Source organism: Carcharhinus amblyrhynchos, chromosome 18 (genome assembly GCF_965287045.1).
Source record: "Carcharhinus amblyrhynchos chromosome 18, sCarAmb.v2.hapA, whole genome shotgun sequence".
Lineage (NCBI taxonomy): Eukaryota > Metazoa > Chordata > Chondrichthyes > Carcharhiniformes > Carcharhinidae > Carcharhinus > Carcharhinus amblyrhynchos.
This window is the reverse complement of record NC_137341.1, coordinates 10,616,377-10,641,742: the sequence shown is the minus strand read 5'-3', so window position 1 is coordinate 10,641,742 and position 25,366 is coordinate 10,616,377. Positions and strand designations below refer to the sequence as shown.

At 40.4% G+C, this 25,366-nt stretch overlaps 1 protein-coding gene across 2 annotated transcripts in view; it reads left to right on the top strand.

Annotated features, from left to right (window-relative positions):
• LOC145354834 (uncharacterized) overlaps positions 1 to 24,791 on the top strand; it is a 56,688-nt gene extending 31,897 nt beyond the window's left edge. The window contains exons 10-20 of one of the 2 annotated variants that reach the window (XM_080206350.1): positions 2,211 to 2,366; positions 4,088 to 4,141; positions 4,271 to 4,488; positions 4,873 to 4,952; positions 8,289 to 8,381; positions 10,155 to 10,235; positions 12,935 to 13,042; positions 17,243 to 17,364; positions 20,620 to 20,742; positions 21,728 to 21,785; positions 23,053 to 24,791. In XM_080206350.1, the coding sequence (XP_080062476.1) occupies positions 2,211 to 2,366; positions 4,088 to 4,141; positions 4,271 to 4,488; positions 4,873 to 4,952; positions 8,289 to 8,381; positions 10,155 to 10,235; positions 12,935 to 13,042; positions 17,243 to 17,364; positions 20,620 to 20,742; positions 21,728 to 21,785; positions 23,053 to 23,172 (1,213 nt within the window). In that variant the 3' untranslated portion in view covers positions 23,173 to 24,791. The remainder of the gene's footprint in view (positions 1 to 2,210; positions 2,367 to 4,087; positions 4,142 to 4,270; positions 4,489 to 4,872; positions 4,953 to 8,288; positions 8,382 to 10,154; positions 10,236 to 12,934; positions 13,043 to 17,242; positions 17,365 to 20,619; positions 20,743 to 21,727; positions 21,786 to 23,052) is intronic. The other variant, XM_080206349.1, reaches the window with a different exon arrangement.
• Positions 24,792 to 25,366: the final 575 nt, after the last annotated feature.

Below are 25,366 nucleotides of genomic sequence, written 5' to 3'. Positions count from 1 at the left end.
TGGGCTAAAGTAAACCTAATGACCGATTCAGAATCAGGCCGTGACAATATCCTGAAGAAACACTGTTGTTTTCAACCTGCATTCAAGCTTCCAAGTTATCTGTAAAGCAGATAGGGGGAATGAGAATTGAACCAATTGTATGAGGGCCATTGTGGAACTGAGAATGTGAAAGAGATAGCAAGGAGCTATTTCTGGTGTCCTGGATTAGATGCTGAAATAGAGGAAGTGGGAACATGTTCATCCTGTGCAAAAGTGTGAAACTTGTCACCATTAGCATTGTTGCATCCGTGGAAAAGGAACAGAAGAGGCTTGGCAATGGGTACATGATTATGTAGGACTGTTTGAAGGTTGCGTGTTTCTCATTATATAGTCTATGCTCATTCAGTAGAGCCAGAAGTTGCCATTATAAAGTCAATGTCCTCAGAGAAGACGCTTTGAGAGATTGGGGAAAAGTCTTCAGATTTAATTTCCCTGAGGAATTCATATGTCAACAATTCATATGTCAAGAATTAGCTTCTTCAAGGAGAAGCGAATGCAATATATTAGGCCTGCACCATACCATCCTATCACAAATGGATTAACAGGACACTTTGTGCAAGCGCTGAAGCACAAATTAAAAGGAACCTGGTTTATTGACCAAATATTTGAGTCAATTCCTGCTATGTACAAGAGTACTGCTCACTCAACGTCAAAAGTTTCTTTGGCATCACTGATTGAATGACAATTGTCTACAGCATTCTACTTGTTAAAACCACCAGAAACAAATCGTCCAAAAAAGGCATCAGGACCAGATTGTGTCTGGGAAAGCGAAACAACATATCTACCATCAGGGAAGAAGTTCTGGCAAGAAACTATACTACAGGAGAAAAATGAGTTCTTGTCACAATTCTAGCACAGACCACTCCTGCCTCCTACGTTGTCCAAACTTGAGACACTGTCATCTGGAGGAGTCATGTGAATCAACTATTAGTGGGGAGAACCAGTCCATCAGAAGCGGAATCTGAAGTCCAAAGCCAACTGTGCCAAGAAGTTGTCTGGAAATGTGTGGAAACCTGACACTAACGGAACTGATTAGAGAAAACAGAACCTCAATTACAGATCAGGCACTGAGCCAACCTCATCATAATGTCAACTCTGGTTAAAACAGCCACTGACAATGTTCACATCAAGCCAAAGATACCAGAGGTTACAGCAAGTGCTAAAAAGCAGATGCCTGAGGTTTGCTGACAACCTGCAAATCGTCTGACTTATTCACTATTGTTAATTGATTTTCATGTTATACTTGTTTAATATAATATGCTACTGGAGATTTTTAACTTAAAGGGGAAGGAAATGTTGTGCATTTATAGTGATTCCTCACCAGCAGTATTGAAGCTGAATGGGGCACTTTACCATTTGCATGGGTAACTGGGCAGAGGAAACAATGCATGTTTACACATCATCTTAATAAAGACCTCCTAGTTTGTTGAAACTCTGTGGCCTCCTGGCCTCAATCCTGTGAACATCACTAACTTTTTCCCTTGCAACTTCAAAGTGGTTAGGAGGTGGAACAGGTGATAAACTCAAATAAATTAGCAAATATTTTGTGATGAGATGTCCAGTCTGTGATGCGAATGAGTAATGAGAACTTGGTATATCATTTAGTGAACAACTCAGTGTTTCTTTCCTGGGTGGACCTTCTCATTAAGAACATAAGAAGCAGGAGTAGGCCATCTGGCCCTTCGAGCCTGCCCCGCCATTCAATAAGATCATGGCTGATCTGTCGTGGCTCAGTTCCACATTCCCGCCCTCTCCCCATAACCCTTAATCCCCTCTCTTATCAGAAACCCATCAACCCGCGTCTTAAAAATATTTAGCGAGGTAGCCTCCACCACTTCAACGGGCAGAGAATTCCAGAGATTCACCACCCTTTGAGTGAAGAAGTTCTTCCTCAACTCCGTTCTAAACCGCCCCCCCTTTATCTTGAGGCTGTGCCCTCCAGTCCTACTGTTCTTTCTGAGCGGGAAGAGTCTTTCCACCTCTATCCTTATGTACTTGGCCTAATTAAGTCTGATACCTGACCAAAATATGTTCTATAATAAAGTTTTGATTCTGCACCTTTTTAAAACAAGTTATCTAAGATGCTTGCTAATTAAATGATACTCTTTATTTTAGAAAAAACCTATAGTAGTATCTATAAAGATCATTGTTCAAAGGCTCTCTGTTCACAGTCTTAATGTGCTGTCGTGGGAGGACCCTTTCCTGACTTCCATCTTAAGGGGTCAAAATATCACCGGGCACCGACAGAAAAAAGGCAAGAAAGAAGTGTTATGGGAGGATCTCACTGTTGTACACGCACGGGTGGAAAGGATGGAGTCAAGAGAAGAGTATGTTACCTTTTAATTACTGTTAGTTCTGTGCTGCAGTAGTCAATAACAAAATTTAAGATTTTTTTTCTTGTAACTGACTTTTTTCTACAAATGCAATTTGATACACACTAGTGTTACATCCTAAAATGTTACTTTTTAAAAAAAAAGGGTGACTAGGGGGTGAAACAGTCCATATCTACTGTCTCATCTCAAGTTTGAAGAACTCTGATAGAAAGATTCTGTCTGGTATTGAGTGACCTGGACACGAGGTTGAATTTGGAACACCTTTTGCACCTGCAATTAAAAGATGCACTCCCAGAATTGGCATTTGAAGTGGAGAGCACAAAACATTAATAGATGACTAAAAAATAGGGGTGGGGGGGGAGGGTTAACAGTTGTGGAAATAGTGAGTACAAGAAGTTGGGACAACTGTTCGTGTGAAGAATAAACAACACAGATACGAGTCAAACAGCCTGTCGGCATGTTGTAGTGCAAAGCTTGGGCAAGTTACTAGTTCCCATGAGATAGTAGCCTGCAAAGAGTCAGTCTTGAGGGGGAGAAAAACAGCTATAATTAATTGGAGCTGTCCTGGGGCACGCAGACAATATTTGTTTTTGATGCAACTTGATTGATGAATTGCAGGGGGTTTCTTTGCTGAAAATCAAAACTCTTGTCATGAAGTGAAATTAGTTCTTGCATTCCAGTGGTATTCCGTTACTTTAATAGTTAAACTAGGTGTTGATACCAATGTTTCACTGACTTGACATGCTGCATACTGTCCAGGTGTCCTCCCCCATTGTTACTTATTGGGGAATTTACTTTCAGCTTCACCAACTTTGTTTCAAAGGATTCCCCCTTCTCTGGAGGAACCAGGACTTGAAAGGCAGTTATTGTTAAATGCACCAAGTTTGACAGAGCAGATTCTGCTTCTGCCCTGTTGATGGGCCTTGTGTTTTATAGACTGGATATATTGCATTAATTCAATATAGATTCCACAATGTGATGCACAAGCTGCGCTTATGACTGGTTTCATGGAAACAATGCAAAATTGCCAGAGGTAGGATCACTGTTGTTTGGCTTTGTGTCACTTTAGTTGATGCAAAGTAAAGTTTTAAAATATACATATTTCTTAAAACACTTTTAATATTGAAAGTGTGAACTTAACGTCTTGGCATTTTGTTAGTTTGAAACCAAAAGATAACCAGCATGAGCTGTCACTACTATTCACTTTGGTGCACGTTTGAGTTATGGTATTAATGCCTTACAGAAACAAGTGTAACCTGCTTTTCACTGTTTTAAGTAGGTTGTGGTGTTGAATGGAGACTTAAGTATAATTGTACCATTTAATGATCCACTTTTGGTAATTATTCAGTAGTCCAAAAAAAAACTGGATTTGCACTGGAACCTGTACTATATGCATCTCTGTACAGAGATTCAGTGCAGACTATACATTTGGTTTTAACTGAAGATGATTTTTCACTGGTAGGCTGCTAACAACTTCCGATGCCCAGGACACGCAAACTCCAATAAAACTTAACTAGCTCTGCAATGTGCAGATTTCTGTTAGTTAAAGCTGCCTTATAGACTGGTGAGTCATGCCTTATAATTTGACTAACATGCAACAGCTGTTTGCAATCTCTTCATACACAAGTGGTACTATGTCACCTGAGGCCTGTGGCTACGTGAGTGCTGAAATTTAGTATTTAAAATCTGTTGACTGGTTTAAATTTTCTTTTCAGATACAGAGAGTTGGTCCGATACCTACGCGTGGTGAAATGCAGTGACACACTGAAGTTAGTATGCATGTTTTTCAAATTGATGCTTTTTTTAAAAAAGGACTTTCTATACAATGTACCCTACTGTTGACTTCAGTGTATTGCATACATCTTAGAACTGTGCATGTTTATTTTTCTTTTGATCAGGTTAAGAGCCCTACAAGATAAAATTCCATTCTACTTTTGCAAGTGTGGAGATTTTCATGCTGCTGCACAATCATTTCATTTAAACTCCAACCTTTCTTGCTGCATAGCCTGCCGTTTAACACCTTACCAATATGTTGTTTACTTAAAAATCTTCAAGACTGGAACTGTACCCATTGGCTGTGAAGTTTCAGAGGAGGGAAGATGGGCATTTGTTAAAGGTCAGTCTCTAGATTCTAATCCAGAGAATCAACTTTATTTGCGTTTTAAACTGACTCATTGCTCTGAATTGGTTTCATTTATTTTATTCCACAGAATCTTCCAATCTTTCCATTATCATTCCTCCAGTTTCCTCCCACCCTCTCAAAATGTTTTTTTTAATCTCCCTCACCCTTCTAGCCCTGTATTAAAAGGGCAAGTCACTATTGATGAGCAAAATGAAAAGCTGTGCCTTTGATGCCAGAGGCCTGGTTTGAAGGGAAAACTGTTGTAATTTGCAAAGAACCATAATTTAGTTTACGTTGTGATATATTGTTTTGTGTTTGCTTCTGATGGGTTTTTGTCTACATTATGGGAGATCTAATTTACATTATTCTGTTTTGAAGGTGCTAATTTGTTAAAGGATTGTTTATTTCTAAAATGTGCTCTTCGGATTCTCTTTGTGAATGAAGTACTCTACAGAGCTGTAAGTATTCTGAGGCATTTTAATTTGTGATCTTTACTGATGTGCGATTTACTGAAATGCATTTTACGGTTATGAACTGCCAATTATTTCTCAAGCTTTCAGTGATTCCATCGTTAGCTTTTGTACTTCAATGCGAGAGCAGTAATTGTGTACCAGTGTCAGTATGAGAATTGTCTGTAACTGATGGCTGTTGCCAATACAGTGGCTCATCTGAATATGTTGCCTTCCTTCCTCTCTTGTCTGCAGTTTAAAAAATATATGGAAGAACAAGACACAGATAAATGTACATTTTTGATTTTAAGATTGTTAAAAATTCTTTATTGTTAGGCATAGTTCTCGCACTTAAGTTGTGCCCATCTGTTTTTTGCACCTTGAGGGAATTCATGTTATAATCTGGGTAATATTGACTTCTTGGAGCAAGAGAGGAACCTTTAGATCTGGAACTTTATGGTATGCAGACTGCTTTTGTCCATGGTTTGAAAAGCATCCAGCTGTCTGATTATCGATAGAATGCTTTGGCATTTGTAATTTTTAAAATAAATATGGGACAATTCTTCAACCACTGACACTGTTCTTGCCTGAAACACTGGAAGATCACTATTGAAAATGTAGGGATGGATTGGAATTGGATCTGATGCAGTGGTCTATATGTAAGAAGAGGGGCAGGAACATTTTCAGGGAATTATAGACCAGTCGGTTTCATTTGGGGAGGAGGGGGGCAATAATTAAATCCTACTAAAGGATAGATTAAATAAACATAGGAAAGCAGAATGTAATGGTGAAATGTCAGCATGGATTTCAATATTTGACCAATATTTTTTGAATGTTGACAGTGATGATGCAATAGATGGAATTTATCCAGATTTTTCCAAAGACCTTCGATAAGGTGCCCCTTAGTTGATTAGTGTATGAGGTAGAAAAGTGGAGTCAGGAGACAGGTGGCAGAATAGGTTACTAAATACTTCAAGACAGGAAGTAGAGTGGGAGTTAAGGGTAACCAATCAGAGAGACAAAAGAGTAGCATTACAATCCTAGATCAGACACTCAAAACTTGTCATGGTTTCAGATAACACTCCGAAAATTGGTTATGATCTGCTTAAGGATCAGTAACCATTTTATTGGTAAAATGGATGTAATTTGAAATCTTAGTTTTTTTCAGCAAACCCACACAGGCGTCAATGAGTCACAAGAATTCTGTCTGTCTTCCTCTGGGATTTCAGTTCCTCCTTTTGAAGATGTAACCTCCGATTTCCCTCAAAAGCCACTCCAACTCAGACTGCTACCATGATTGTTCGCTTCCCAGTTGGTCTGTCTCAATGGAGACAATGTCGCACTGGGGAAGTCTGAACCCAAGTGTCTAGTTACTGGCATGATTTCAGCTCTCTAGGTACCCTGAACGTAATCCCTACTGCTCACGAGACTTCCTTTGCCCCAATTGCCAGCGTCACAGAGCCACTGGCTGCTGTTTGTTTCAGCTTCAATGGGCTGATAATTTCCCCGGGCTGCTTTCAGCTACAATCTCCCCAGTGGCATGAAGCTAGCAACCTTCTGTCACCTCTTCCAGCTCCAGACTCAGCTGAGCAATTGCTGCTCACCATGGGTTCCTGTTATCTCCAAGCAAACGGAGGCACTTCAATTGCATGGCACTTACCTCTTTGTGTGCTCCCTACAGGCTGTTGCTTGAACTAATTGGTGTTAACTGTTTATGTCCCAACAGAGTTCCACCCCTGCCTTGAGATAAGATCACAAGCATCAATCCTTGGTGCATCTGTACCTGAAATGTTACAATTTCCAGTCAGCCAAAGGTTGCTTCCCCCTTCCTCTTGTCCACTGGTGCTAATTTGCTAGAAATGCAAAATAGATGCACTCTCAGTAGGAAGTGGTGTTCCATAACGTTCAGTGCTAGGGCTGTTGCTGCTATTGTGTTGCATTTGAGAATCAAACACAATTGGCAGATGACAGCAAATTGTGGGGGTGGGGTGTGCTGAGGAGGACTGGATAAATAATTGGAACAGGAAGTTCTAGGTTATAAATGTGAGGGAGTACATGTTTTTTGTAGGAAGAATAGGGAGGTCACTTGATACTTGGAAAGTGTGGGTCTAAGTGAGGTAGAAGAAAAGTGACTGCTGGGTACAAATGCAGCAATCTAATAGTTCCAGCACAGGTTAGCAAGCCCATAGAAAAAGCAAACCCAGCATCAGGCTTTATAGAGGATAACATTAGAGGAAAGTTATGCTGAAATTGTATCAAACCTTGTTTATACTACATTTCAAATACCATGCAGTGATTGTCATACTATAGAAAAATGATATGGAGCACTGGAAAGGATGTGTGAAGATTTATAAGGATGATCTCAATATGTAATCATTTTTATCAGGAAAAGAACGAAGATGACCCAGCTGGATCTCTTGAGGGGAGAGGGGGTATCTTTGAGATTATAAAAGACTGTGATAGCGTCAATAGAGAATGCTTCCTCTTGTGGCAAAAAGCACAACTGGAGACCGTTGTAATAAGATAATCACCAAGAAGTCCAATAGGACAAGGAAGAAGGAATAGGGAGTTACAGTGATTCAGATGAGCAAAGATGGGACGAAGCAGCACAGACACACTGATGTGTATCTGCATGGTGTGTGCCCTGTATACTGTGTAATCCTACATTCATACTAGCCTATAAATTTGGTTCCATTTTTGACTTGTTCAATTTGCAAGTTGATCCCCTTCTTGGAGAAGAGAACATTGTATCCACGAACACTGATTTGCTATTTCAGGAACTAACAGACTTTTAGGATACATTCTCTGATTGAATTGGTGTAGTTTTAAATCAGTTGGAACTTTGTTTTGAATCACTGTGAACTCTTTATGTGCTTTAAGAACTGTTTCAACGTCTTGCTATTAATTAAAAACAAACTATTTAAGTAAATTAACATCTTGTCTGTACTGGGATCTTGTAAAGCTGCTTTGGGATTGCAGACATAGGCCTACTTTCTGTTGTCTTAGATGTCTTAACCTTCACCCTCCCAGATTTGACAGACTCAAATGCCATTTTCTCTTCCCCCTTGCTGACAAACCCCACGAGTTGGGATTAAGGATGTTCTTCAGATGGTCTAGACTTCACAATTTGAAGTATTTACTTACATAAAGTTGTTGCTGCATTTCTATCTTCAGTTATGTTAGTCATGAACCATGTTGAGAGGCTAAATGGTTTGCTTCTGTTAAATGTAACAGTTGCACATTTGCACTTGAAGCCTGAATACCTGAATGCTCCAGTTTGAGATTTCTTTTTAGCTGATTAATGTGATGAGACCTGATACGTAAATACGTTTCTCCTATGTTCAGGTTCCGTGCTGGAGCAAACTGATTCAACTTCACTGCAATTCACTCACGTTGACAGAAATTGTGTTACCGGCACCGCCACCTGTATTTGTGAAAGTAAGTTATTCCCAGGAGCCCAAACTTGTTGGAATATTCCTTCACGAGATGAGGGTGTCACTAGCAAGGCCAGCATTTCTTGCCCATCCTTAAATGTCTTTGAGAAGATATCCATGAGCAATCTTAATCTCCCCAGTCCATGGGGTTGGGTACACCCACAGCGAGTGTATGTTAGTTTGCATATGTAACATTTCTCGCATAAATGGGTGTATCAAAGTTAATTGTGTGGGGAGAGTCAAAATGACCATAGAACAGGAACTGTAGCGTTCACAATATTGTTTGTGCTGGCTCTTTGCTGTAAAATCACACTAATCATATTGTTCTTTCCACATATTACTCTATCATTGTGTACTTTAAACATTTATTTGCTTTTCTAATGGCTTTTGCCTCGATTTTTTTTTTAAAGTCTTTCCTGAGATGTGGCTAGGCTGGCGTTTGTTATTGCACATCCCTAACTATTCTCCAGCCCAGCATTCAGTGCTCACAATAACTGTGCAGAAACAACAGTCTGGCTTTAAATTATCTATCTGTTTTTCGAACTCTCAAAATTGCTCAGTGTACTGAAGCCTGTTTCATTTTAATTCAAAGCAACTATAATGGTCTACTGCACCTGTAGTATCAGCTCTCATTGTAATGGCCACCAATATCACTAATACTGTAGTATGAGGGAGGGAAAGAGGGTCTTTTAAAGTTGTGTAAATAAATTTGTAGGCAACCAACCTACTCATTGTAAATCCTGACTAAGTGAATTTTTACACTCGATTACAGTAGTATTCTCATTCTCGCACAAGGGGCGGGATTTTCCGGCCACGCTTGCCCCAAAACTGGAAAATCCCGCCTCAAGGTCAATGGATTTTTCCATGGTCTGCCCCTCGCCTGCTACGATTCGCTCCAAGATGTTCTAAATGGTCTTTTGTTTTTTGATCCTTTACAGCCAAATCAACTTAGTTTCTTTCACACCCTCAGAACATCCCAAAGTATTTTTGAATTGTGGTTACTGTTTTAATGTAAGAAAATATGACATGCCAGTTTGTGCAAGAAATTCGGGCAGGAGTAGCCCATTTGGACCCTCAAGCCTGCTCTTCTGTTAATAAGACCATTGGAGATATGGTCATCACCTTAACTCTCTCTCTTGTTCAGCCCCATAATGCTTGACTCCCTTGTTAAATATATCCAATGGCTAGCCTCCACTCTTCTCTGCAGAGGAGAATTTTAAAGATGAGAGACCATCTGAGGGAAGAAACTCCTCTTTCATTTCATCTTAAATAGGAAATCTCTTATTCTAAAGCTGTCACCTTAGTTCAGATTCTCCAATGTAGAGAGGGAAAAACCTGTTTGCACACAGCATGGTCTGCAATAAAATATGGAGGGTGTTTTGCAATTCAGTCGATTGATTTCAAGATAATGGGGTGATGCAACATACTTTTTGAAGTTTCTGTTTAACAAAAAAGGGTTAATTTTAACTGCCACTCTGGACTGTGTGGTGAAGATTTTTTTATTGTAGCCTTTAAGAGTGACTTTAATCGCTAAAGAAATTGGGGTGGCAGGGGGAGAACTAGTTTTGCTGGGTATTTTTCTGTACAAAAGCTTTGGTGCGAATACACCATTGTTGTTTTGAGACTACGTAGCCGAGGAGCACCTGGACTTTTAGAACGTGTTGACTGCTACAACATGAATCTATTCAGAAGTTGGTCTCGTAAGCTATGTTTTAAGTTCTAGGAATGATTATTTCCTCCATTAACACAGAAATTTTTAAAAAACATTTCTTGTCAGAGCACAACTATCCTTGCAACACCGGTCCTTGAAGATCTGAAGAAGGGAATGGTGGGCTTACCCAAAATCTTTTCATCTGTGGTAAGTGAAGGTCTTGTGTCTAAATTGTGTTTAGAGTTCTATTCATTAAACACAACAGTGACGAGCATTCTAGGCTAGTGAGTGACTCATCTTCATCTCAGTGGACAATATTCATCAAAATGGCTCAGAACTGTGATGGGCCGCATATGATCCTGGGCCACAGGCTATTCACCACTGAGTAGATTCTGAGTTCTAAATATTTTGGGGGTCATTATTAAAACAAGTAACATTGTTACAATAATCAAATTGTTTTTGTAGAATGATCCGTGAGCAGTAAATAAATACAACGTTATTGGTCTAAAGTGGAGCCATTTAGCTCAGTTGCTTTGTTAAAAGGCTAGCATATGTTCATATGTTTCAAAATTAAACCATTGACACTGGATTGAGTCCCATTCTGGCTGAAATAGACTTGGGACAGGCCTCCTCTCCTGCCTTTGGAAAGCAATGGGCGAACCTTCACTAACAAAAATTGCCAAGAAAATGGCTCAACTGAAGCATCAGCAGACAATGATATTCCCTTTGGCACACCTGACATGATACTGGCCTAAAACTGTGTAATAAGCTGTTTTTAGAATCATAGAAGCCGTACAGAGCAGAAGAGGGTCATTCGGCCCATTGGGTCTGCAGTGATCCAATCCCACCCAGGTCTTATCCCTATAACCCCACGCATTTACCCTAGCTAGTCCCCTGACACTAAGGGGTGATTTAAACATGGTCAGTCAACCTAATCTGCACACCTTTGGACTGAGAGGAAACTGGAGCACCCGGAGGAAACGCGCACAGATACAGAGAAAATGTGCAAACTCCACACTGACAGTGACCCAAGATGGGAATCTAAGCTGGGTCCCTGGCGCTGTGAGACAGCAGTGCCATCCACTGTGACACCATGCCTCCACCTTTTTTAAAAGGATAATGTTTTCCATTCTTTCAGTATTGTGTTTGTGTATATTATCAATATCCCCGAAGCAGCTTTCAACTATTGCCTATCTTTTCTGATACTTGAAGGTGAATGACACTGGAAAGGTAGCCTGGATAACATTAAAAGCATTGCACTAAAAATAGAATGTGTAGCAACAATGCACTTTGTCATGTATACTAATTTTGGAATACTGACCTTTTATCAGAATAGCACCCATTACATGATCATTAGCTTGCCATTCTTGCTGACCTCAGCTTCACTGATCATCTGTTTATAGCTTCTTTCAAGAATGGGTACAATTAAATCCTCATTAACCACACAACTAAATACAAAAGGTTAGGCATTCACACCATTTTGAAGTTTTGTGAACCAGCATCAAAGAACAAACAAAGAATAAAGAAAATTACAGCACAAGAACAGGCCTTTCAGTTTGAGGAAGTTGTCTGAAACATTAATTTTTTTTCTCTTGAAATACTGATTGACCTCCCTCAATCTAGTATTTTTATTTTCAAATGTGCTTTTTCCTTATGACCTTTAACCACAATTAATTTGCCCAAGAAATTTTAAGAGTAAAAACAGAAAATGCTGGAAATTTTCAGCAGGTGCAGCATTTATGGAGAGAAAGAGAGAGGGAGGAATAAAGATAGACCTATCATCAGAACCAAAATGTTAATTCTGTTCCTCTCCCCAGTCCGATCTGCTGAGTGTTTTCGACAATTTTTGTTTTTCCAGATTTCTAGGTTTTGTAGTTGTGATATTTTAGAGTTTCTGCAGAATGAATCTTGGAATCAGGGCCCAAATTGACTCTGGAGCAGAGGGTACTGAGAATACCTGCTTGTACTTCACATGGCAGAGAATAGAGTTTGTAAAGTGTTTCCATTTTAAACAGATTGCAGATGCTGCTGCTCGCGTTGTCTAAACAATTTGATTTGGCCTTCGAAGAGGGGAGTTCAGGATGCCTGTGTAAGCACAGGTGCAGAGTACTCCATTCTGGGCAGCTGCATTCACATTTTACGTAGGCAGTGTAAACAGGATACTGTCTGGCTGAAAGCAAAACCACAACTATCAGCAGCCTCAGTCAGGCATTCAGTAACTGAAACTGAGAATTTTGTTAAAATACCCACCATGTTTTAAATAGGCTATTATTTTTGAACAGTGAATCCCAAAGTTCGTCTGACATGCTATACTTTGAAATTAAATACAGGACTTTATTCAACGTTTGCAACACATTTTAATGTAGTTGTTACGACTAGTACCTGCTCGAACTCCCCTAATTGAAGTTGCCTGAACAGGACTCTAATTTTTTTCAACTTTTTTTTCACCCCCCACCGCCTTTCCAGTTGGTCACAACAATGTTAATTCAAAAGAATTCTCTTTCCCAGTCCAGATCTCTTTTTGCAATTTAACTTGAATTTCTTGTTGTGGCTAACAATATACTTGCCTGTCTGCATCTCCAGAGACTTTGAGCATTTGTTAAGTCAACAGTACTTGATTTGGGGCTGAGTTTTCAGGTTCTGCTAGCATTGGAAACCAAAGTGGACAGAACCCAAAAATACAGGCGCCAAGCGTAATGTCAGATAAGGCTGCTGCTGCTGCCGCCCTGCCCCCCCCCCCCCCCCCCCCATCAAGCTATCAAAATTCTATATATCATTTCAAGTTGTTTAGTTCTCAGATGCTGGCTATTTACCTTGAAGCATGTCTTTTGTTTTACAATTGGATTTAACTTTTGTATTAAATTCCATGGGTACTTTGATGGATGATAATTTTTTTTTCCTTACAGCTTCACAGGGAATCTGCATTGATTCTTGTAACAGTGGCCACTGCTCAGATGTTGCATAAGAATCTACCTGTGATCAACATTGTTCTACCACTAATTGTAGCTTATGGGGTAAGAACAGTAATATTATTGCAACTGGTTTATTTTCTTTTGAATCTTGTCTTTCTCTTCCCAAGTCAGTGTATGGAGTTTGAAAATTGCTTTCAGCATAGGTGGTGGTGATTCCATAACTTGCTGTAATTTCTTTCACAAACTCATTTTAATTCTTATTTTCATAATCTCCTTTTTGGTGTTTTCTGTCATTATTTTCAGAGCTTTTTTTAATTGTGCCTTGCTTTCCTAGGTTCATAATATTTAGGATTCCAATTTACAGTAACACTAATGTAAATTTAACCCTGTATTCTTACTTGTACCTTCATTTCATTATGTAATTGAAATATATTTCGTAAACATTTTATTCTTTAAACACAAAAATCCTGACATGGCACACCTAGTCCTTTCCACCAAGAGTTCCTCTATATTTCACAGGATCTTAAGGATTCCTTCACCTCTTCTGGGACCAAACCAAAGTGTGCCACAGATCTAATGAATTCACTTTGATTCTCTTCTGTGTTCCTGCTATTCTCCGAGGTGTGAGATTTTTGTGCAATCTTTCCATTAGCATCCAGCTAGGTAACTGTTAATTCTTGTTAAGCACCGCATGATTGTGGATATCTCAACTCAAGCATGAGCCATACTGCTTTCCTCCTTGGTGAGACCAAAATTAGAACACACCCTTAGTTCCTGATTGCCCTTTGCTACTGGTCTACAATTCCTGGCAGATTTTCTCCCCCTTTCTGTGCTGCTGCTTCCTGCTATTCATTTCCACCCCCGCCACCATTTGCCTCAGAACTGCTTCCAGGATCCAACAGCAACTGCCAGTTTTTTTTGAGCATGCATGCAGATAAAACTCAACCAAAAGAAAACCCCTTCAAAGAGAACAGTCCAGTTTCTCCAGTCTATCCATGTAACTAAAGTTCCTCATCCCTAAACTCGTTCTCATGAATTTTTTCCGCAATCTCTCATATCCATCCTAAAATGTGGTGCCCAGAACTGGACGCAATATTGCAGTTGAGGCTGAACTGTGTTTTATAGAAGTTTAACCTAACATGATTGCTTTGTACTCTCCAAACCTGTCCTGCCACCTTCAATGATTTATGTGCATGGATACCCTAACCACTGCCCCCGCCCCCCACTTTGTTTTATATTGTTTCGTCATGTTATTTCCACCCAAATGAATCACTTCATACTTGTTCTGCATTAAATTTCACCTGCCATTTGTCTGCCCATTCCACCTAACTATCCATGTCCTCCTTTTACATTCAACACTGTCCTCTTCACAGTTCACAATCTTTCCAAATTTCACATCATCCATAAGTTATAAAATTGTGCCCTGTACAGTCTGGTCCTGGTCATCGATATATGTCAGGAACAGCACAGGTGTTAATACCAACCCCAGGGAAACTCCATTACAAATCTTTGTTCCAGAAAATGACCACTAGTTTGTTTCCTGTCATTCAAGGCAATTTTTGGATTTGTGTTCCAGCTGTCCCTTCTATTCCAGGAGTTCCAACTTTGCTCACATCTGTTGTGGCATTTTATGAAATGCCTTTTGGAAGTGCATGTACAGCTAAATCAACAGCATTGCCTTCTTCAACCTTTTCAGTTACTTCATCAAAATACTCAAACACGTTTATTCAATATGATTTGCCCTTAATAAATCTGCGTTCTCTTTCCTTAACTTTCCGTGACATAACTTGTATACCCGCACTCTTGACTTTTAACAGCTGTCGCTCTTATGGTCACCAGCCCCTCCCTAGGTGAATTGTCCCTTGAGGTGGCCACCCCGGTCAATACATATCTTATGTCTTCCTTCTCGAGTCCTCCTGTGTGGGTTTACATCTGGAATAATTTGTGGGAGAGCTATTGGTTCATTAGCATATTCCCAAAATCCTTCCATTGATGTACCTGCATTAAGGCTTTCATGTCCCACTCTTATTACCTGTCTGACTTTGATCAGTTTGCTGCGACTAACTGCTCAGTTTCAACATAAAGTGTCCTGTTCATTTCAGTAGTATCAATGCCGTTAGCAAATACCAAATCCATTCGATCTCCACGTAACAAAACACTGATCTGAACTCATAGCCAGTAATTTAACCCAGAGTCCCTCAGTGCTGTGTGCCACACCAAGTGGAAGGAAACTATAGCAGAGCTAAATTTCTCACACTCCAACAGGAAGTGTTGGAGTCTAATCCGTGTTCTTGGAGCAACGCTAAAGCCCTCCCTATTACTCCCAATCATATCTTCGTCTACCTGCTTGACATAGCTAAGGCATCTCTGGATAGAAACACCCAGACTGAACTAAGACAGTGCAAAAGCTAATAAAGAATTCAATATACAAATGAATGGCTAAAAGTTAAAGCACCTCCTAACTCCCAACATATCTGAGTGACCCTAGGACACTGACCTTCTGGGAACACCTAAAAACTGCAACCAAAAACAACTTGATTGTTGAAGTAGCTGGCTCAGTGTGGAGTACTATTACCACCACACTCCAAACCTCAGCACTTGCACTCTTGTGCCCAGTAGCAGAATACTGCACCACTGCTTGGTCAAGATCATCACGTGCTCTCGCTCTCACTCTGTGATAGAAATTGTTTGCAATGGCTTCCCACCTGCCACTTCATGCTGATTTATTCAGCCCATCCAAGGTATGACTCTCATCAAGAAGGCTGGTGTGGAAAAAAACCTCCCTCACAGAAGCTCAATGCAAATTTCACCCGGACAAAAGAATGGGAATCATTGGACACGACAAACAAGGACCTGGTTTCAACCCCAACTTGACAGCTGTTTGGTTTCGAGCTGCCAAGGAAAGAGTGGTCCACCTTCAACAGTTTCAGCATTGGCATGACCCCTGCTTGGTCAACACCCTTAGATGGAGCATTAGTGCTAACCTGCAATTTGCCTGTGGGAGAGAGCAAACTATGCACCACTTCATAGTGTCCAATCCATAGACTCAGCAGAGGCTGATCCACATTCAACACAGCAGAACTGGAAGAAACTGCTTGGTTTAGGGATTTGGCATTTGCTAAATAAACCCTGATCAAAAAAGCAGTAATCCTATTCCTGTGCCCTCATCTATTATCTTTCAGTCTGAAAAATAACCACTTGCCATCACTCACTGTTTTCTGTTCTTAGTCTGATCCTCCTCTTCCATAAGCCTCAATATTAGCCAACCTTTTGTGACTGTCAAATACTTTCTCAATCCATACAGATAACATCTGTTACTTTCCCTTCAACAACTGACTTCACACACACCCTGTCCTGACCCTCGCACCACCACTCTGGCCTGTAGTTATGACTAATGTTCTTGCACCCTTTCCCTGAACAAGGATGTCACATTTGCTACCTCCCCCACCTCCCATAATTGCATGGAAGATTATGACATCATCCATTTTGTTAGCAATCTGGATGTCAACCATGCAGACAAGGCAACTAATCCACTTGAAGAACAGCCAGTCATTCAAATGCATTCTTTTTCACCCCATCCATTATCCTACCGTCTCATTTTAACCAGTATTTTGTCAGCATCCTCTCAAAATGATACAAAGTGCTCATTGTCCTGCACCTCTAAACATATTGCCCCTAATAGGGCTCACCACACTTCATAATACTTACATTCTGGTAGAGGATTTTGGGGTTTGTTTTGTTAACCGCTTCTTTATTCTCTTGTCAGTCTTTTCCTTTTCACTTCGTCCTCAGCTTATTGTATTTGGCTTGATTCTCACTTAAATTTCACTTGATTCACATCATATACCTCTTTTGTTTAATCATTGTCTTATCTGCCTAATTAGCCAAGTTCAGGCTTTGGGTCCCCAACTCACGCTTGTTGAAATGTACCTAGCCTATACCTGAAATGTCTCTTTAAAGATGATCCAGTGTTTCATTGCTGTTTTTCCTGTTAGTCTTTGGTCTGTTAACCCCTGACAGGATACCACACCCCCCACCTCCCTGCCCCAACCCATTGAAGTTAGCCCTCTTCCAGTTCAGAATTTCTACCCTGGTTTGATCCTTGTTCTTCAATACTGTAACCTCAATGATCTGATCACTCTAAGTGTTTCTCCACAAAAGCTTCATCCATTCGGCCCAACTCAATCCTCAACACCTGATCCAGCAAATCTTTGTTACTGTTTAGCTATAGATTGATAGCTCATCAAGTCAGCTATGATTTTTTTCTTGATGCTGATTTCATATTGTTTATGGCCATTCTAGAAGAATTTCTGGGCTCTGAAACTCCTGTTTGACAACTTGAGCGTGAAAGAAGACCTCTTGCACCATTTCTGTGGCATCTTGAGCAGCAATATTTATGTATATAAAAACATGTTGATTGACGCGTAAGTATAATTTCAATTACTGGTGATCTAGAAAGTTTGCAGGTACTTCAGCCTCCTCAGCCATTTGTTTAAATGGTTATATTGAAGTTGATTAGCATAAATGCTGCACCACATGAGGAATTGCAATGGCAAATATGTGTAATATCAATGCCACATCTATCATAGAAGAATTATAATATTCCATTTCAAAATGTCTTAAAGTCCAATGTCGTATTTCGTAATGGGAACATGCATCTAAAGGTACTAACGTATGTACATTAGATGTTGTTAAGATAGTACTGCAATTGGTTACTAGTCATGAATACCTGTCAATTACTATTAGGTAGAAAGCTCCAGAGTATACTGAACTAATGTAGTTCTTTTGCAGTCCCCTCTGTTTAGTTTAACAGTAATAATAAGATTGCTACTCCAACCCGCTAGAACAGGAACTAGAAATACATTATCACAATTGCATTTGCCTCCATCGGCCAAGCCACGGCTGTTAACAAGAGTACTGAATATCCTAACCAAAGGAAAATCTCCTATTGCAACTGAAATGGTGAGAAACTTAATTAAATTGCCCATTAGTTTTAGATGATCTCCACTTAAGCGGTGCTCGACAGACTGGAGGGACTGATTGTAGACAAGTCCCCAGGACCGGATGGAATGCATCCGAGGGTTCTGAAAGAAATGGCAGAGGTGATAGTGGATGCCTTGGTGGTTATTTTCCAAACGTCGCTGGATTCCGGGGACGTGCCGGAAGATCGGAAAACGGCTAATGTTATGCCGTTGTTTAAGAAGGGTGGCAGGCAAAAGGCGGGGAATTAGAATCCGTCATCGAGGAGGAAATAGCGAGGCATCTTGAGGGGAATTGCTTGATAGAGCAGACGCAGCACGGTTTCGTTAAGGGGAAGTTGTGTCTGACAAATTTATTGGAGTTCCATGAGGATGTGTCTAGGGCGGTGGATAGAGGAGAGCCGGTGGATGTGGTCTTTATTGATTTTCAGAAGGCGTTTGACAAGGTACCTCACGAGAGGTTATTGCAGAAGGTAAGGGGGCATGGAGTTGGGGGTAGGGTGTTAGCGTGGATAGAGGATTGGTTGTCAAATAGGAGGCAGAGAGTGGGGGTCAATGGGTGCTATTCGGATTGGTGGTCGGTGACTAGTGGAGTGCCCCAGGGGTCGGTGCTGGGGCCTCAGCTATTCACCACTTATACAGATGATCTGGAGGAGGGAACCGAGCGTATGGTGTCGAAATTTGCTGATGACACCAAGATTGGTGGAAGGGCAAATTGCGCGGAGCGTGTGGAGAGTCTGCAGAAGGATCTAGATAGGCTGGGCAAATGGGCCAGGAACTGGCAAATGGAATTTAATGTTGGCAAGTGCGAGGTCCACTTTGGTCGGAATAATGGTAGGAAAGACTATTACTTACATGGCGAAAAACTGCAGCAGGCGACGGTGCAGAGGGACCTCGGGGTCCTTGTGCATGAGTCGCAAAAACCCAGCTTGCAGGTGCAGCAGGTGGTCAGGAAGGCGAATGGGATGCTGGCCTTCATAGCGAGGGGGATTGAATATAAAAGTAGGGAGGTCTTGCTGCAGCTGTATAGGGCATTGGTGAGGTCGCAGCTGGAGTACTGTGTGCAGTTTTGGTCGCCGCACTTACGCAAGGATATTTTAGCCTTGGAGGGAGTGCAGAGGAGGTTTACTAGGCTGATACCGGAGTTGAGGGGGTTGAACTATGAGGAGAGGCTGAATAAACTAGGCTTGTACTCGTTAGAGTTTAGAAGGATGAGGGGAGATCTCATTGAGACATATAAGATGATGAATGGGATGGATAGGATAGAGGTGGAGAGACTGTTCCCGCTCAGACAGGACAGTAGGACTAGGGGGCACAGCCTCAAGATAAAGTTGGGGGGGGGGAGGGGGGGCGGTGGTTTAGAACGGAGTTGAGGAGGAACTTCTTCACTGAAAGGGTGATGAATCACTGGAATTCTCTGCCCGTTGAAGTGGTGGAGGTTGCCTCGCTAAATATTTTTAAGACGCGGGTTGATGGGTTTTTGATAAGCGAGGGGATTAAAGGTTATGGGGAGAGGGCGGGAATGTGGAACTGAGCCACGTCAGATCAGCCATGATCTTACTGAATGGCGGGGCAGGCTCGAAGGGCTAGATGGTCTACTCCTGCTCCTATTTCTTATGTTCTTATGCTCGGTTGACTCTTAATAAATACACAACCAATTCTCATCCAACTAATCAACCAAACTACAAGTCTGTAAAGTGTGCAAGTTCATTGAATATTTTCCTCTCCCTTGGCGGAGACTACTCAAATAAGCTGTTAGATTTCCTTGTTAATGGATACCAGAGCTGCACTTTTCCCATACGTTGCCTTTCTGACCACTCTGCGTCAGTAATAGCCATGGAGCAAAGACTGATGCAAGTTTGTATCTTGCCCTCCAAGCAGTACATTCTAACTCAAAAGTGTAGACTTGGGACGGGGAAAGGAGCTGAATGCCGTCTTTTCCTCTCACTCTTTTCTGTCCCTTCCACTCTGCTTCCTTGCCTTATTTGGACCACTTTCCTCCAATCCTACTTGACCTGAATACTAAAATTGGTTTTGAGTTCCCTCTTGCAGGAGAGTGGCTATACTACAGACAATTTTGCATGTTCATTCAAGCACTTCACATGTTCTCTAATATTTAAAATATTTCTCTAAGCAGCAATTACACGATGAATCTTTAATCGCTCAATTATGCGATAGCACAGACCTTTGCCAGAGAACACGACTGATTGCATGTCATCATACTTGGGGGAGAATTGTTGCCTTGAGTCAAGATTTTAATTAATCAGACATCAGCCATGTGCAGCATTGATTGATTGTCTGTCTGTTTGTCTCTGCAAACAGGATGCCATTTGTAATTGAGACCACTAATAATTGAATGTGAGGTGGTACGCGATGCATTGACCTTCCTGAAGAAAGTGTTCCCCAGCCAACTAAAACTCAGTTTGGTTAAACTGATTATTTCACTACTTATTCCAAATGGAAAAAAAGCTTTTACCAGAATGTGCAGTCTCACTTAATTCCTTTTAAAGTCTATTTTAATGCAAGGCACTCAAAAGTTCAATTTCGGTTGTTTGTATGCCAACAATGTTGAATCTCAAAAAATTTGGCTGATTCTAGTTTGCTGAACGTAATACTGCTAAATTTGCTTTTCATGATTTTTAAAATCTTTCTCAGAAATGATGATACGATATTTATTTAAATGCGTTCCTTTTAAATTAGGTTTAAGTGTCGTGATGCAGACTATGTCGCTGATCTGGTGACCTTTTTGCTGTCTTTTAATCAAGCTACTATCCAATCTGTTAGCATTCCTGTGCTCAATGTTCTTGTGGAGTCGTGGCACGAGTGAGTATATCTGGAATCTGCAGGGATCTCATTTCAATAAAAGTAATGTCTCAAATGATGGCTGCTGTGTGGCATCTAGATTTTTAAATGTTATTGGTCTTTAAAAAGATGCTTTCAAAAGTGGTTCAAAATAGTGTGAGTTGATGCACTGTCTTACCCAGGCCTACTCCCTGTCCTATCTCTGTAACCCTGTGCATTTACCATGGTGAATCCACCAAACCTACACACATTTGGACAATGGGAGGAAATTGGATTGCCTGTAGGAAACCCATGCAGACACAGGGAGAACATGTAAACTCCACACAGACAGTCATCCAGCGCCAGAATTGAACTTGGGTCCCTGGCACTGTGGGGCAGTAGTGCTAACCACTGTGCCATCCCAGGAAGTCTTGTTCCTTTGTTCATTCTCATGAAGAATTCTTCCACCAAAATGATATGCAGCATCCTTGACACAAGAAGTTTTCATGTCTAGGAGTTCTATTTTATATTGTGCTGTCACATTCTATAAATGTAAACGAAAGAGATGGAAACAGTGAATTTGCCCATAGAAATTAGTTTATACAATGCATTCCTTCTCCCATAATGGCAAATACAATTTAATTTTGAATACACTGCTATGTCCTTATTCATCCTTCTATTCATGCCAGACCTGTTCTAAGCTGATAATTTGCAATAAAACTTCAGCATATTTTTGTCGGTCTGTTTTTGCTCACCAAAGATTTGTTTGTGCTTCTTTGCAAGATTTTACAAGCTTATGCCGCACCTTGTTGAAGTTTAATCACAGTGAAATTAATGCCAGCATTCTACTGTAGGTACCATGACTTAAGTCTGGTTAAACTCATGGCATGAACAATCTTGCAGAGGAGATCTTCTGGCCGTTAGTTTGATTGGGACTGAGATGTGGAACTTATTCTATCTTCCAGTTCCCTGGATTAACTTCAAACTGCAACTGAATGTACTAATTTGTGACTATGTTCTTCCACAGATTCAAAAACAAGGAGTGCCACTGGACACAAAAACTGCACAGTTTTCTACAAAATAAGGTATTAATGTACTTGAAATTGAAAACAATGTGGTCCAATTCTTTTATATACAGTAACAGTTTTTGGAAGGGAAGGAATTCTGAGTAATGATGTAATGCTTTCAGAGCTACACATATATATATTTGAGCCTCAAATGTTTTTATTTCATTACTTTGCTTGCTTCCAATTTGCCTTGTCACACACCCAAGCTAGCCAAGAGGACAGTCAAGGAGCCTTTCTCCATGCTGGTTTCTGATTAACTTGTTAGAGTCATCACAGCATTACTGGGGGAAATTCCTGGTTTCAAACCCATGTCCTACCACTGCATAATAGAAGGTTGAAGTAGAGTATCTTCTAACCTACAGCAACCAGATTTTCCAGAATCAAACCAGGACATGCTGGAAAGATGGGACTCTGATATGTTGGATGACCAATGATGTACTCTAGGGGAGGGTAGCTGGAGAAGAAATCATGCGACTGCATCTCCCAGATTATGTCCAGCCTGAGTTGGCAACCCTATTAATGTTTCTGCCTCATTTGTTTAAAAAAAAATTGAACCAAGTCTTTGATTATCAAAAGATCCCAGCCAGAGTTCTCTATTCTACTCTAACTCTACTGTGCAATGCACAAAGGTGAGGACTATCGCCATTTAAAAGCCTCATTTATTTTCAGTTGCTCACTGGGTTTGAACGATAGATGTTTTCAGCCAGAAGTTGGATTTTAAACTAGTGAATGTGCCTCAAGTGTGAGAGATTTGGTTTGCACCCAGAGCCACAAGCAGGAAAGCGCGTGATCTTTCGATGAGAAGTTTGATTAAAAGTGTCACAGCTCAGCCAACCTCCCTCACTGCTGGTGGGCTCCATCCGAATAGCCTGTGATTGGTGGACATTCCTGTCAAATCTTCCTTCCTCACCCAGTGGCTGGTTCCCTCCTGGCTCTGGATGCCAGTGAGAAGCATTCTGCACATGTGGCAGCGTCCCAACACTGTCTCTTTAAAGATTGGCAGATGGACAATTTGCTGATTTCCAGGCTACAACTAAGTACCAGTAGATTTTCTTTGATGGTAAATGAGCGCCAAGGGAAGATTAAAGGGGATGGGGGAACTGGGACATTTCAGCAATTTGGGAACTGGGACATTTGGTGAAAGCCCAGGATTGTCCCAGCAAAACCAGGAGATCTGGGTCACCTGGCCATGTTCCTATCCTCGGACCTCCACTGGGACTTAAAGTGTTTGCTTTGAAATGCTGTACAATAATATTGATCATATTTTTCACCTCTGTTGCTGCAGATTATTCCAGCCATGGAAATGCTTAACACCACTCAGTTTGTAGAGTTACGGAATAAATTAAACCAGCTGATTAATGAGCAGAAAAGGTTGGCGCATTCTGAGACGTATCCAAAGAGATGACCACTGGAAAAGGTGGATTACAACAGCAATGCATATTTGGATACTGGTGACTGTGACATTTGCTTCTTTCAGGACTTATTACAGTGATCAAATATCTCCATTTTAAATGATCAAACAACAATGAAAACTACACACAAATTGAAATCCTACAGTTTTTAAAATACAAATCTCCATTTTAAATGATCAAACAACAATGAAAACTACACACAAATGGAAATCCTACAGTTTTTAAAATACGACAGCTTTGCCAATTATTCCACTTTGTAATTAACCTAAAACACCTAAAATTAGCAATTAAAATATTGGCGTTCAGGGATCCAGGAAATAAAATTATTTTTTCCCTATTCCTTTATTTTTCTGTTACCAGATTAGCTGTGCTCCAATAGCCAGAGGCATTTGAGAAAATGGCAGTAAGAATCTGAGGGTGGTTCAGCTGGCCCAATCAGGAATTGCCTTACACTTGTTTTCTTTTCTGCCTTTAGCAAAAAGGTCATGAAAAGTACAGCGTGTTTATACCTGGTTTCATTAAATTAACTTGTACATAAAACAGATGTGACAAAGCTGGGGTCAAGCCTGCCATGCTCAAAGATCAACAGGAACCACTGATCTCAGATGATGCTCGTTAACTAACGCTGAATGGAAATTGTTCATCGCTCCAAATTATTTTCCCCTTGCCAGTCAGTCCTCCACTGTACTGCAGCCCAATCATTTTGAAAATAATGTTCATTTTTTTAAACAAAAGTTGTATTGGCTAGAATATTACTTTTAAATCTGCCTTTCCTCCATCCTCTTAGTGAAGGAGTGGTCCCTATTGGCGCAGTGCTACAGGTATACCATTTTGGCATTCTAGTCTCCTGATCTTTCCCCTAATTCCCCTTAACATTGCAGTGTAGAATAGTTCCTATATCTATTAAAATATTGTATTGAGATTTCCCAATACTTTGTGATTTCTATTTTTGAATAGTTTTTTCGTGCGCTGAACACCGTGCAAGTCCTTTTGTATGTTTGCACCGACCTGATTCTTGAGTTTACATTTCCTTTTTGTAAGGATTCTGCACAAGGAATCGACTAATTTGGTGCCTTTTATAATTAAGGGATATTCTGTGATGATGGCTTTAAAAAGCAAATGACATCTTTAACTTTCAGAAAAATAAATGTGTGACTTGGTTTTTATTATGTGCTGCGGAGTATCTTTTTTTACCTCTATGTTTAATGGGTTGCTGGCAGCCTCTGCATATGGGTGTGGGGCACCAGCCTTCAGTGCCTTATTCCCTTTTTGGCATTGTTAGTTACAAACCCTGGGCCTGCTTGCAAAAATGAAAATCCTTAGCTCCAGGGGTCAAACTTGCAATTAATATCTCGAAAGGAAAACCTTGTATATTTTTCTACAGGTTCTGTGACATTCCTTTCTTTTTAAAATCAGTTTATTCATTCATTCAATGTATTCACTTTTTAAATTTTTCAATTCAAAATAAAACTTGTATATGAAATAGTGTTTGAGTTTGGAGCTTATTTTCTGTGGTTAGGAGTTGTTTAGTATCTTTCAGAATTAAAGTAGTAATAATAGTGTACAGCTATACCCTTCACTTATTTGGAGTATAATGGTACTTTTTCTTGTAAAATATGCACTGAAATGGAGTTAGAATAATCTGACAAAGCTCAAAAGTTTGCAACTCTTCCAGGAGCTCCAAAGTGAAAAATTCTTGAACTCAACATTAGTTTTTGGATGGAACAAGGTCAGTCCACAGAGGAATTAAATTTCTTTTTAGCTGTTTCTTTGATCTATGATTCTTTGAACTTTCCTCTTTCATTACTCTAAGCTTCAAATACAGTCTCTTAGATATGGTACCTTGTTGTCTTCAAATATATTCTTAACATGTCTAACTCATTCTTTCAGAAGCCTTCTAACCCTAAACTCTCTGTTGCTGTTCTTTCTTAGAATCCTACAAGTTTTTAAAGCTCAGCTTCATTTAATCATTACTTTTTATTCACCTTAATAGTATCCTGCACAATGAACTATACGAGTGGTTACGAGTGGTGTGCCTCAGGGATCTGTTTTGGGGCCACTGCTGTTCGTAATCTTTATTAATGATCTGGATGAGGGTATAGTTGGGTGGATTAGTAAGTTTGCTGATGACACCAAAGTCGGAGGTGTGGTAGATTGTGAGGAAGGGTGTCGAAGTTTGCAGGGTGA